This window comes from Apodemus sylvaticus, chromosome 6, assembly GCF_947179515.1.
Source record: "Apodemus sylvaticus chromosome 6, mApoSyl1.1, whole genome shotgun sequence".
Classification (NCBI taxonomy): domain Eukaryota; kingdom Metazoa; phylum Chordata; class Mammalia; order Rodentia; family Muridae; genus Apodemus; species Apodemus sylvaticus.
The window spans coordinates 92,665,606-92,677,431 of record NC_067477.1 but is presented as its reverse complement, the minus strand read 5'-3'; the positions used below and the strand labels follow the sequence as shown (position 1 = coordinate 92,677,431).

The window sequence follows — 11,826 nt, the reverse complement described above, 5'->3', positions numbered from 1 at the left end:
TTTGTAGATGACTGGATTATGGGCACCACACTTGATGAGCTCTAATCAGGACCACTTAGAAGTCAGTGAGTCTAGACCCTCACTAGAGTAAAGGTATTCTGTTAGCTATGGTGAAGAGAACCAACATGCCCTGTGTCATCCTGGGTTAGCAGAAGGCCAATATTTGAAACAGCACCCAATCCTGGAGTGAAACACAGGAGTGGCTGTTTTCTGATAGGATAAAAATGCATCCAGCTGGGGTGGGCTGGCCTTCCTCGGTCTGATTAGCAGACTTAGCAGGAACAAGCAAAGCACCTGTGAGGAAATGAAAGCTCCTTGGGGGGGGGGGGGGCAGGGATAAGCCCTTTCTTTCAGGTGAACTGTGCTACGGACATTGTGGTGGGAAAGGGCACAGGACTACCCATTCCTGAGAAAGGACACGGCATCCACTAACATTTCCATCACCATTTCCATCCCTTCATCAACACACTGGGGTCCAAGATCCTGTCCTCCCAGGTAACACCTACAGACTGGGAATTAGAAGCTACTGAGAAGCCACAAACACTTAGCACAGTGTTCATCTTGCTAATGAAATCCAGTTCCTGAATGACCCTAGGTAATAATTAACAACCCGTAGCTGCCTGGCGGTTTAATCTACTCTGTTGGTTACAAACTTGTCACATCGAGTCTCTGGGACAAAGACGTGCCCCAAACCCAACTAGTTTGAACCACAGGCAGCTTTTTTTTTTTTTTAAATTCTATTTGCATTTCTTAGTTTTCACCCTGTGTAGTTGGAGCTGTGGGGGAAGGGAGGATTCAGGTGCTTATGGGAAGCCAAGCTTTGACCTTTCAAGTAAAGACAGAATCTTGACTTAAAATGCACAGTTTAAAAAAAAAACAAAAACAAAAAACAAAAAAAAAAACAACTTTAAATACAGGAAAATAAGGAAATGCAGCATCTTCCTTCTGGCTTTTATTGGGTTTTTGAATCTTACAGAGCTGGGAAAGGCAGGTCACATCAACCAGAATAAAAATTTTGCAAACAACCTTTAAAATAAAAATTTAGATGGGTTGTTTTAAAAGATAACGGCTAAACATCATTTTAGGTTGTTTTTTTTTCTACAAAACTTAGCATCCGAGCTGGAGAGATGGCTCCGTGGTTAAGAGCACTGACTGCTCTTCCAAAGGCCCTGAGTTCAAATCCCAGCAACCACATGGTGGCTAACAACCATCTGTAATGAGATATGATGCCTTCTTTTGGTGTGTCTGAAGACATCTAGAGTGTACTTACATATAATAAATAAATAAATCTTATTAGCTGGGCGGTGGTGGCGCACGCCTGTAATCCCAGAACTCTGGGAGACAAAGGCAGGCGGATTTCTGGGTTCGAGGCCAGCCTGGTCTACAGAGTGAGTTCCAGGACAGCCAGGGCTATACAGAGAAATCCTGTCTCATAAAAACCAAATCCAAAACAAACAAACAAACAAACAAACAAAACAAAAAAAACAAAAACAAAAAAACAAAAAACCTTAGCATCCACCACCGAGTTAATACGCAGCTGCCTGCTCAATCTTCTGAGGATGTTTTTCTGTAAACACGGTGAGTCTCTCATGAATAAAAAGCAAAGACAGAATCCAGGGACCATGAAGGCAGGGTTGACGGCTGCATTGGAGTCGTAAGTATTCAGCTGGCAACACTTGTGTTAATCCTGCTACAAATCTACTTTTAAAGTTGTTCTTAAAAGAGCTTCCTCCTGCTCTCCAGCCCCACCTCAGACATCAGTCCCTGTGACTTATTCTCAAAGAATAAGCAACTTAGCAACCAGGTGCCCAAATCCATAACCAGAGAGTAAACAGGGAGCCGAAGAAACTCGCCCCATTAATAGGGTTTCTATGGTGTTCTTGGTAAACATAAGATTAGAACTTATGGCTGGGTGGGAAAGTGCGAGGCGGGCGGGTGGGGTGATATGAGCCACAGTCAGAAGCCGTTTGTGAACTTGGGCTTGAGAGATGGCTCAGCTTGCAGTGCTGTCAGGAGAACGGGAGTTCAGACCTTAGGATCCACATTTCCAGCCAACTCCAGCCCATCCCGGTAACCTCAGCCCTGTGGAGAGCCAAGGCAGGGGGCTTGCTAGGGCCTGATAATTTCCTGCCTAGCAAGAAAAATGTTAGTTCTGAGCTGAGGTTGGGGGGGGGGGGGGAAGGGAGGAAGAGAGAGACCTTGCCTCAAATAAGCAGGCAGAGAGTGCTAGGGGGAACACCAGCAGCCTCTTCTACTCTCTGCAATGTAGAATCTACAAGGACGTGCGCCCTCCAGTACTAGTACACATGCGTGCACACTCACTCAAACAGATGCATCAATCATTGATCAATCGATCTTTTTTTTTTAAGATTTATTTATTTTATATATGTGAGTACACTGTTTCTGTCTTCAGCCACACCAGAAGAGAGCATCAGATCCCATTACAGATGGTTGTGAGCCACCATATAGTTGCTGGGAATTGAACTCAGGACCTCTGGAAGAGCAGTCAGTGCTCTTAACTGCTGAGCCATCTCTCCAGCACTCTGGACTGGGTCTTGCCATCTTCTTGGGAAGTGAAACGCAGTGAGTATGGAGACTCATCAAAGCCTGAAAAGCTTGGACAGGATCTAAACGGCCACTTCAGTGACTGTTTTAAAGAAAGCTGCCTAAATCTTAAGCTAAGACCAAATTTATTTGTCACTCATGTTATACATCCAAACATATTAACCAGCTTAGGGACGACATCCAGCTCCAGATACAGTGGAATCGTGACACTTCAAGGTGGTCCTAAAGATACACCTACTGCTTCTGCCTGTGTTGGCCCCAAGTCCACACAGCCGCCACCACTGTAGGCTGACAGCCACAAAACTCTAAGTTATAGGGACTAAGAGGTCCCAGGAATTCACACACACAAAATCTCAGTCACTGCAAAAATGTGAGCGTCACAGCCATCTCTGAAGCACACACTGGAAGGAGGGGGGTGGTAATGGCTGACCACCATTGGAACCTTTAGGTTGGAATGGAGAGTACTATTCCCTCAAGGCAATCTGAGGGAAGTTACTGGAGGAATAGAAGTAACACAAACCACAAGCACAAACAACTACTTCTATTATAACGTCTATGGCACTGTGTGCCATGACCCCCTGGGCTACACTTTCCCTATGACAGAGGGTGACAGTAATGTGCCTGTGCCATCTTTAAGCAGTGAAAACAAAAGGCTATTATTCAATTCTATTTATTCATCCGACAGACAAATGGTATTCAATATCTATAATATACTAGAGCCCCTTCCCGAATGGGAAAGCCAAGTTGGACAAACTACAGACATAGCCTTCAAAGAGTTATCAGGGACAGGACCACAGTTACAGAACTGTGGAGCACTGATCTATGTAGTATACAGTGGTTACTTTTCTGTTCCCATGATAAAATACCATGACCAAGAAAAAAGAGTTTATTTTGGCTTGGGGTTCCAGAGGGATGAGAGTTTGTCACGGTGGGGGCCTACACAATGAGCAGCAGCTATGGCGGTAGGAACAGAAAGCTGAGAAATCACATCTTCAAACCCAGCCAGGAAGTAGAAAGAGGGAACTGGAAGTGGGGGGGGGGGATGTGCTTATAGCCACCTGTAACCTCACGTTTTCCCACCTGTCTACTTTGTTCCTGGAAACAAAGACTCTGAGACTTCTTATACATGAAAAGCCAATAGCTTTGGCTCTGTTCCCCAGCTAGCTCGCGTCTCAGTGATCTAGTTTATTCTATTTTCAGCATGCCACACGGCTGGCTGGTTACCTTCTCAGTTTCATGTGTCTGTCTCCTCTTCAGAGTTTGGGGCAAATCTCTTTCACGCCTGAATCTATTCCCAGAAATTCTCTCTGTACCAGAACTTCCATTTTCATCTTCATATTTTCTGTCTAAGCTAATAGGCCAACAGCATTTTATTGACAGATGATGCTTCCACACAGTTCAAGAGATTCTCTCTACAGGGTCAGGCTATGAAATCTCAAAGCCCATACATCCCTAGGGACAAATTTGCTCCTGCAAGGCCATACTTTCTAAACTTCCCCAAACAGGGCTATCCACTGGGGACTCAGTGTTCAAATGCTTAAGTCTATGGAAGACATTTTTATTCAAAACACTGTAAGGGGTATGCACAAAGGTGCCCTGAGATACCCAGTTGTTGCCTTCCAAAGCAGCAACTCATTCAGGAACTACAATACACAAGAGGAACTGGTTTGTGAGTGAAATCTGGTATTCCTGAAATGAACTAAGTCAGGTAGTGTTGGTTTTTTTTTCTCCTTAATGAGAGAAAGTGTGATTATTCATATTATTTTCTTGTAAAAGCAGACATTAAGACTTAAGAACTTATAACTACACATACACACACACACTAGAAAGAGAGAGAGAGAGAGAGATCAATTCTGAGTCTCCAGAAATACACTTCAACCTAATTTCAAAGTAGCCAAAATCCAATACTTTTCTGGAGAGCAAGCTTATGTAAATAGTCAGGTTCTCCCATCTAAAGATCAGTCTTGAATGCAAAGTCCTTGATGCCCCACTGTTAATCAGAATGTAAAATGAGACACATACTTGGCATTTAAATACCGTGAAGTGAGATGACCTTGAAAATGGTTCTGGGTGAAGTTTTTCAAGTGGTAATAATAAAAGCCTCCAGGAGCTAGCTGCCCCATATTCTTTGAGCCATAATAGCCAATAACCGGCAATCCCACCTGCCCATTCCAAATCGGAGAGTTCTCCAGAGTGAATATGAATGAAGGTGCAGCCAGCCAGAGTGAAGCCCTGAGCAGGCCGACTACCAAGACAGCCACTCCTCCTGAACTCGCAACATTTTCAGAAAAAAAGGGAAGTCGTATAAAATTTAATAAGCTGCACAAATTTGTTCATGTATAAAATTGGGAAGTATTCCTAAAATGAACTCAATAGGGGAGTGATGTCCTACTAGAAACAAATTCTTATTAGGTAACTAGACATATAAGAATTAAGGATGTTTTTAAAACAGAGACTAGTCTTAACTTTGATTCAAAAACTACTTATTAGTACCTCTGGTGGACCTGGTGGTAGGCTAGCCAGTGTCTGGGTGGGTGGGGGGAAATGTTGTACTTGTCCTTGCCTCATTGTCTCCTGGGAGAGATAAGCGCCTGAGCACATAGTTGGAGCATTGTGTCACAGACGCGCTGTATCGTGCATAATGCTGGAAGAGGGAAAGGCTGTGCAAAAAGCCGTGTGGATAAACAACTAAGTCACTGTAGAAGGCACATGGTAGTCATGAAGATATGCACTATAGCTTTTAAACAAGAGACTAATGTGCTAAAGGCTATAACTCTGAAGACTGCTGTGAGTCCTGGGGAGGAGCTGACTGGAGAGAACAGGATCTGGAAATAAGAATGTGGGGGGAGGGGGAAAGCAGGGGCTAGGGGGCGGGGGAAGACAGCTAGATGCTAGGAAACCAGAGCAGGACCTCATGATTAGGTCAAAGGAGTGCCTGAAGAAGATGTATCCATAATTTGCAAGCTGGGCTGGCTTCATTGACAAGCAATTTATACACTCTGCTGTCGCTGTCATTAGTAACAACATTGGGGTTCCAAATTCATTCCCCGATAATCATGCCAGGTCACATGAAAGTCCCTGGCTTTCTAGGTAAGGGGTGAACCGTAGCACCTAATCATCCAAACGAAAATGAACTCATCCTGTTCTCTAAAGCTGGGTGGAAAGACGAGCTAGCTCAGTTTTGCATCGATTTTACGTGCAGTTCATCAGCAAAGTGAAGCTACTTGGTGGCCTGTTAGCAAGTTCTGAGTCAGGTAAAGGATACAGATGTAGATAGACAGGAGGACCAGGCCAGTCAGTGGAGTCCTGGATGTGGATGAATGTGTGCAAAGGGGGGAAACAGAGAAGCTAGGACCTTTGGGAACACTGATGCTTACAGGATCAGAGAAAATGAAGAGAAATGGAAGAGGTCAAATCCAGGGAGAAACATCCGAATTGTGTCCTGGGCGCAGGGACTGGAGGAGTCTCGCAGAGGAAGGGTAGGGTCATTTGAAGCATATGTCCCTAAGAGGTCAAAGAGGACCAGGGTGATGTGTGTGTGTGTGTGTGTGTGTGTGTGTGTGTGCTCTACTATGGTAGAGACTGAAGCAGGCAGGATTGTAGTGGGGCAAAGCAGGAGCTGGGAGGAAGCAGCGAACCTAAGGACAAGAGTCCAGGCTACAGGGAGGGAATCATGGAGGGCTGGGGGCTTGCAGGGCTCCTTTCACTTCTAATTAAGAGGAAAGAAATCCAGCAGGTTTTTATATGAGCAGGTTGCTCTTAGGAGAGAGGAGGAGTGCTCTGCAAGCTCCAGATTCGACAAGATACTGTCTCAATAAATAAGGAGGAGAATGGAGAAAGACACCAGACGCCAACAGCTGGCCCCCAAGCATGCGCACGCATCACAGTTTTTGTTTGTAGTAGTGTTGGTTCCTGTGAGCGAGGTGGTCAGGAGAGCAGCCAGTCTCTTGAGAAGTGTTGAAGGTGACTAACCGTTGGCAAAGAGAGAGGACACTGGGCCTGGGGGGGAGGGGTGTTGGGGATGTTGGGGGAAGGGCGTTGGGGGGAGGGGTGTTGCGGGGGGGGGGGGTGGGGTGGTCGGCCAGCAGGACTTGTCTGCTACTGTAGCAAAAGCCAGTCTCAGGAAAGAGGAGTTGAATGTCACTTTCAACTTAAGTAGATGTAAACCAATACAAAAACTTTGGTCCAGGCCCTCAAGGCTGAGCAAGGAGCACAGACGTTTGTAGCGTATTACTCTTTTTCTTAATGTCTACAGACACCCATTGCAGAATTAGACCCTTTCAACAGCAGGGTATTCTCAACTCCCTGCAGGCTGTGCAGCCAGCTCCTGGGAATCCCAAGCATCTGCGGGGTCAGATTTTGGAGAAACTGCATCAGGGCAAGTGTTGAGTTGGAGAATAATTAACGCACGTTTCTAAACTTGAAGAACAGTCTACTCTATGGTCTAATGATTATAAACTTCCCTAGGCCCAATTTCATGTCAGCTGAGTTAAAAACTGACCAAGCAGCCGCTTAATCCCTTCTCCTTCTGAAGGCAGGAAAGCAATCAACTGACTGGTCTAATGACCGACTTACACTCCCTCCACTCATTCCAGGGTCAGACTAAGGAACGCTTTAAGGCAGTCGAGTTGGGCTCTTACAAAGGTTGGGGGTCTGGTCCCCAACCTCTTTTTCTGTTCTAAGGTCTCCCCAGTAACGGGACCTTCTGCTTACCCCCCATCTAACCTGGCAGTGCTATGAGAGGCTTCCTTAGAGCCCCTCCTCCCCCCTCCCTACATGCTTTAAGGTGGAGTTACTTGCAGGATTCTGTGTGTAGTGCGGAGAAGGGTGTCTCATCAAATATCTTCAATTTCCTGTCTGTGTCAACCCTTCCACCATGAGGGGGGAAAAGGAATTCAAGAATTTACCTGGGGCCAGGTAATACATAGGTTATTTTGTGTCTAGTCGAACGGAAGAGAATTCTGAGCCACAACTCCCTGGGTACCAGAGACTACAGGTATGTCCCGGATAAATTCGTGCGCAAAGAATGTACAGCTAGTGGCGTCCTTCCTAGGAAATATGAAGACACCATACATGTAGCACCCACCCACGCAAAGCTCTAGCTCTTTGATGCTGAGATGTGGTGTAGGGATGCTTATAGGAGCTTAAGTTCCTAAGAACTTGACAGGTTGACCCTCTTTCTAATGGCTTAACCTAGCTCACCTCCCTCCAGCGCTAGTTGCCAGAGTTCCTAGCCTTGGGCACACTTCGTGACTCACTACTTATAAACGTAAATGTATGAGTCTGCGGTAGGTCCTACCGGCCCCCTTAGCCGGCCGATCTACACACCTACCTCAGGGACCAGCCCCGACGCATCCCTCCCCAACTTGCTCCGCTCGGGAAGCACGCCCAGAAATGGACCCGCCAGCCCACGCTGGGAACTCAAGTACCAAAGCCCTACAGCTTCAGCAGACGCTGCCTTAAAACAAAAGAGGCGCCTGGGGAGGTGGGACCTGGACCTCAACCCCCACCCACAGCCAACTTGCTGTCCTCCGCCCCCGCTCCTGTGCGCATGAGCAGAGACGCCTCCCTCGGTTCCTCCCTAGGCGAAACTTTCTAATTCCCTTCTTTGGGCCGGTGGGCTGCCAGGAGCGGCTAGAGCGCTCACCCAACTGGGTGAAGAGAACAAAGTAGCTAAGCGACTTGACCCCCTTCCTGGGTCCAGCCCCCGCTTCCGTAGGAGCGGCAGGAAATGGAAAGGCCCCTCTCCCCTCTCCCAACATTTGCCTTTTCCCCGCTCTACCTCTCCAGAAAGGAAGACACGAAGAAAAGACAGGCAGCTTGCCTGCCGCGTCCTCCTTCCCGTGCTGCGTCCCCTCGGCTGCAAGGACTGGACATGGGGCTGCTCCAGGTGTTCGCCTTTGGTGTCCTAGGTAACTCAATAAGGGTTGGGGGAGGGGTGTGCTCCGGCGTTAGGGGAGAAAATCCCCAAACCGGTTTGCCCCAGCTTTGAAAGGAGTCTTGGGGGATCGGGGAGGGGAGGGAGTGGTTAGAAATGACGCCTTGGGATCGATCGCCACCGCTCTTGCTTTGGTGGTAGCCAGGGACCGCGCACGAGGAGCTCCGCGATCCCTCAACCCCTGGGTCCTGCGCACACAGCTCCGCGCTCCTGCAGGTTTCCGAGGTGATTGATCCAGGGGTTTGCACCTTTTACCAGTTAAACGCTCTTTCCCCACCACGGAAGGCAGGCTCCCTGGTGTGGCTGGGCAAGCTGCGGAGGGTCCGGGAAAAACCAATTACGCACAAAAGTGTCGGGGCCCTGAGCAGGCTTCGACTTTGGGAACAGATTGGAGCCATGTGGCTTTAATTAACCATCCTTGTTTGTCTCGGGGTGGCACCGTGAACAGTTGGGCCGGGTGCTTTGCTGGAATGGCGAAGCATTGAAGCCGCTACAGAGCTACAGAGACACACCAGCGGTCTCTAGCTTAGGGAATCAGCTTCTGTAAGCAAACGCGGTGCCTCACCCCGGCGTGATCGCCGGTGACCCTGGCGCGTGCACGCGGACATATGTTTGTGTCCCCCCCCCCCCCACGCCCTCAGATTTCCCACCCTCACACCGAGGATGCGCGCACTGCCGTGTGCACGCGGGTTTTCATTAGCGGGTGTGCAGCGCGTGGCAGGGTCAACCTCACTGCGCCCTAGTCCAGGCACGTCGAAGTGACTGGGTCACTACGTCCACCTTCCGTAGAGCGGCTCTGCTAGGCTGGGGCAGATCAGAGTAGACAAAAGAATCAGTTGGATTTCCTCGGTGCTGCGTTCAGCTGACTGCTAGTCAAACCTAATGACGAGTCTGGGTCCCCCCCCCCCCCCCATCCTCCCCTTGTCCCAGCTCTCCAGGCCACTGTGTTTTACTATGTATTCTCCTTTCTCTTGAATTCTCTCGTCTGCCCCTCGTGCTGTTTTTCTTTTGCTCTGGCTTGTCCGTTGCTTTCTTCTTCCTTCCTCCTAACCTTGTTGCTTTTTCTCTTCTGTAGCCCTATGGAGCACCCGAGTGTGCGCTCAGGAACCGGAGTTCAGCTATGGTTGTGCGGAAGGCAGCTGCTACCCTGCCACTGGCGACCTTCTCATCGGCCGAGCGCAAAAGCTCTCAGTGACCTCCACATGCGGACTGCACAAACCAGAGCCCTACTGTATTGTCAGCCACCTGCAGGTGAGGCGTGAATGCATTGTGGGCTGCATCCTCCTCCTCCCCCCCCCCTCCCCCATCAAAGGGGCTTGCCCAGGAGACTCCACATCCTGCTGTCAATCCAGATAGGAAGTACAACCCGCGGAGGAGCCCTGGGATTAAGCCAGTAACTCAGCCTGTCAGCTCACCCTGTCTTCCCAATCTCCATTTGCACAGTCGCATCCGCCTAACATTTCCTGCCACCTACCACCAACATCGGTAGGGGAAGCCCAGACTGCAGATGAGCTTGGCTCCTGTCCTGTGCCCTGTAGGGTCCCGTGTGTTTTGTTTTGTTGTTGTTTCTGCTCTTTGTTCAAATCCTTCTGAAATTGTGTGTTGAAGATAGTTCAGCCCTCTTCTATGATCGTTAGTGTTGGATTTTTCCATCTTGCGCTTGAGTCTAAGGATGCTCTAAGCACTGAAGTCTTTCGAGGTGATTCAGCCAGGATCAGACATCCTTCCTTATTGAAAAGCACTCCGGTTGTCATGGCATCGTGAGAGTGGAAGACCGAAATGAAATTTCTGAGCAGCTCATGCTTCTAAAAGTGGCCTCAGGTTTTAGATTTTGTTGGTCATATGTAGATAAGAGCTGGTGTGAGAAAAAAGTCATACGGTATTCTGAAGCATAATCTTTTTTGTTTAGTGTTATCCCCACCTCCCCCAACACCCCCTACCCCCCACTCTCCCGGAAAAATAAAGAGGCTGGAAATGGAATGGTGCCCCTGACAGGAACAGGTGTTAGTCTCACATGCAGGGCAACCTCCAAGGATTGCATGAAAAGCCTTCCAGGCCACCCATGTTCATGGATGACCTGGGCTTTGCACATGTAATATGATGGAGTCACACGTGGCAAAGTGTATTCCGCTCATTTGCTTCCAGGTTTATACAGAGCTGTCTAGACTGCTTCCTCCTGATTAGAAGGGAGGCTATAATTAAACTTTTTTTTTTTTGCAGTTCTGGTAATTGTTCTTCAGAACTAGTTTCCTTGACTACAAGTTAATGAAGGCAATTCATGTTACCTTTTCTAATATTAGCTTTTTAAATTTCTCCTAAAATGTCTTGCTAACATTTACTTCAGAGGTCAGGGTGCTCTGTCAGTGAGTCACCAGATCCTGAAATCAGCTTTGTATACAGCGGAAAAAGTCACTTAAAAGCAAGTAGAGCCAGACCCCCTGATGTGTGTGATTAGCTGCGACACTGTAGAGTGCTTGTCTGAGATCTCAAGATCTCTGTGAAACACTGAGGAGTATGCAATGACAGGGTACTGGAGTTCCTGATCCCTTTGTGCCCCCTCCACTCCCCACCCTGATTGTCCTCGGTGTCCCGCCCCCTATCCCCAATCCTCGAATCTTGTGGTGAGAAGTTAATTAAATAAATGCAATGTTAAAGTACAGTCTATATTGACATTACATCACCTCCAACCAAATTCTGTTTATAAGCTGTGTATTGGTCTGTAGATGTTCATTATCAACATCATTCTTAGAAGCAGAAATAATATGCATTGCAGAGAATGTAGACACGGAACCAAGCTCCACGTGGGAACGGAAGCCCTTAAGTGTTGTTGATGGTTCATTGTGACATGCTGTGAAGAGTAGAGATCTTATGCTGGAGTGGTTGTGACGGCCATTTAGGAAAAACAAGAAAAAAAAGAAAACAAGAAATGAGTTTACTTCTATGGAAGCCAAGGTCTGCCCTCATTCTAGCCTGTGCTCATGTGGGACCCTCAGAAGTACCCTCCATTTATAGAGAGCCCAGCATAGGACTTCCTGTCCCCGAGACTCTGAGCAGTTTTCAGGTCAGCCTGCTCGCCATCCCCCATCCTTTGACAAAGCGGAAACGTGGAACCTGGCTCCCAAGGCCTCTCAGGATGGGATGCGCTTGTTCACCTGTGGCTCCTGCCCATCTGTGGTCCCTGCTCATCTGTGGTCCCTGCTTCATGTAGACTTTAGAAAGTCAGGCCCACTGAATCGTTTCCTGTTCTTTTGGTTTTTTGTTATTGTGTTTGTTTGTTTGTTTTCCTTTCCTTTTCAGTTTGCATTATGTCAGCAAAAGCTCTG

General features: G+C 47.9%; 1 protein-coding gene across 1 annotated transcript in view; it reads left to right on the top strand.

Moving 5' to 3' along the window:
* Positions 1-8,133: 8,133 nt before the first annotated feature.
* Lamb1 (laminin subunit beta 1) overlaps positions 8,134-11,826 on the top strand; it is a 63,133-nt gene continuing 59,440 nt past the window's right edge. Inside the window, exons 1-2 of the mRNA XM_052185999.1 lie at positions 8,134-8,477; positions 9,579-9,754. Coding sequence (XP_052041959.1) covers positions 8,297-8,477; positions 9,579-9,754 — 357 coding nt within the window. The 5' untranslated portion in view covers positions 8,134-8,296. The remainder of the gene's footprint in view (positions 8,478-9,578; positions 9,755-11,826) is intronic.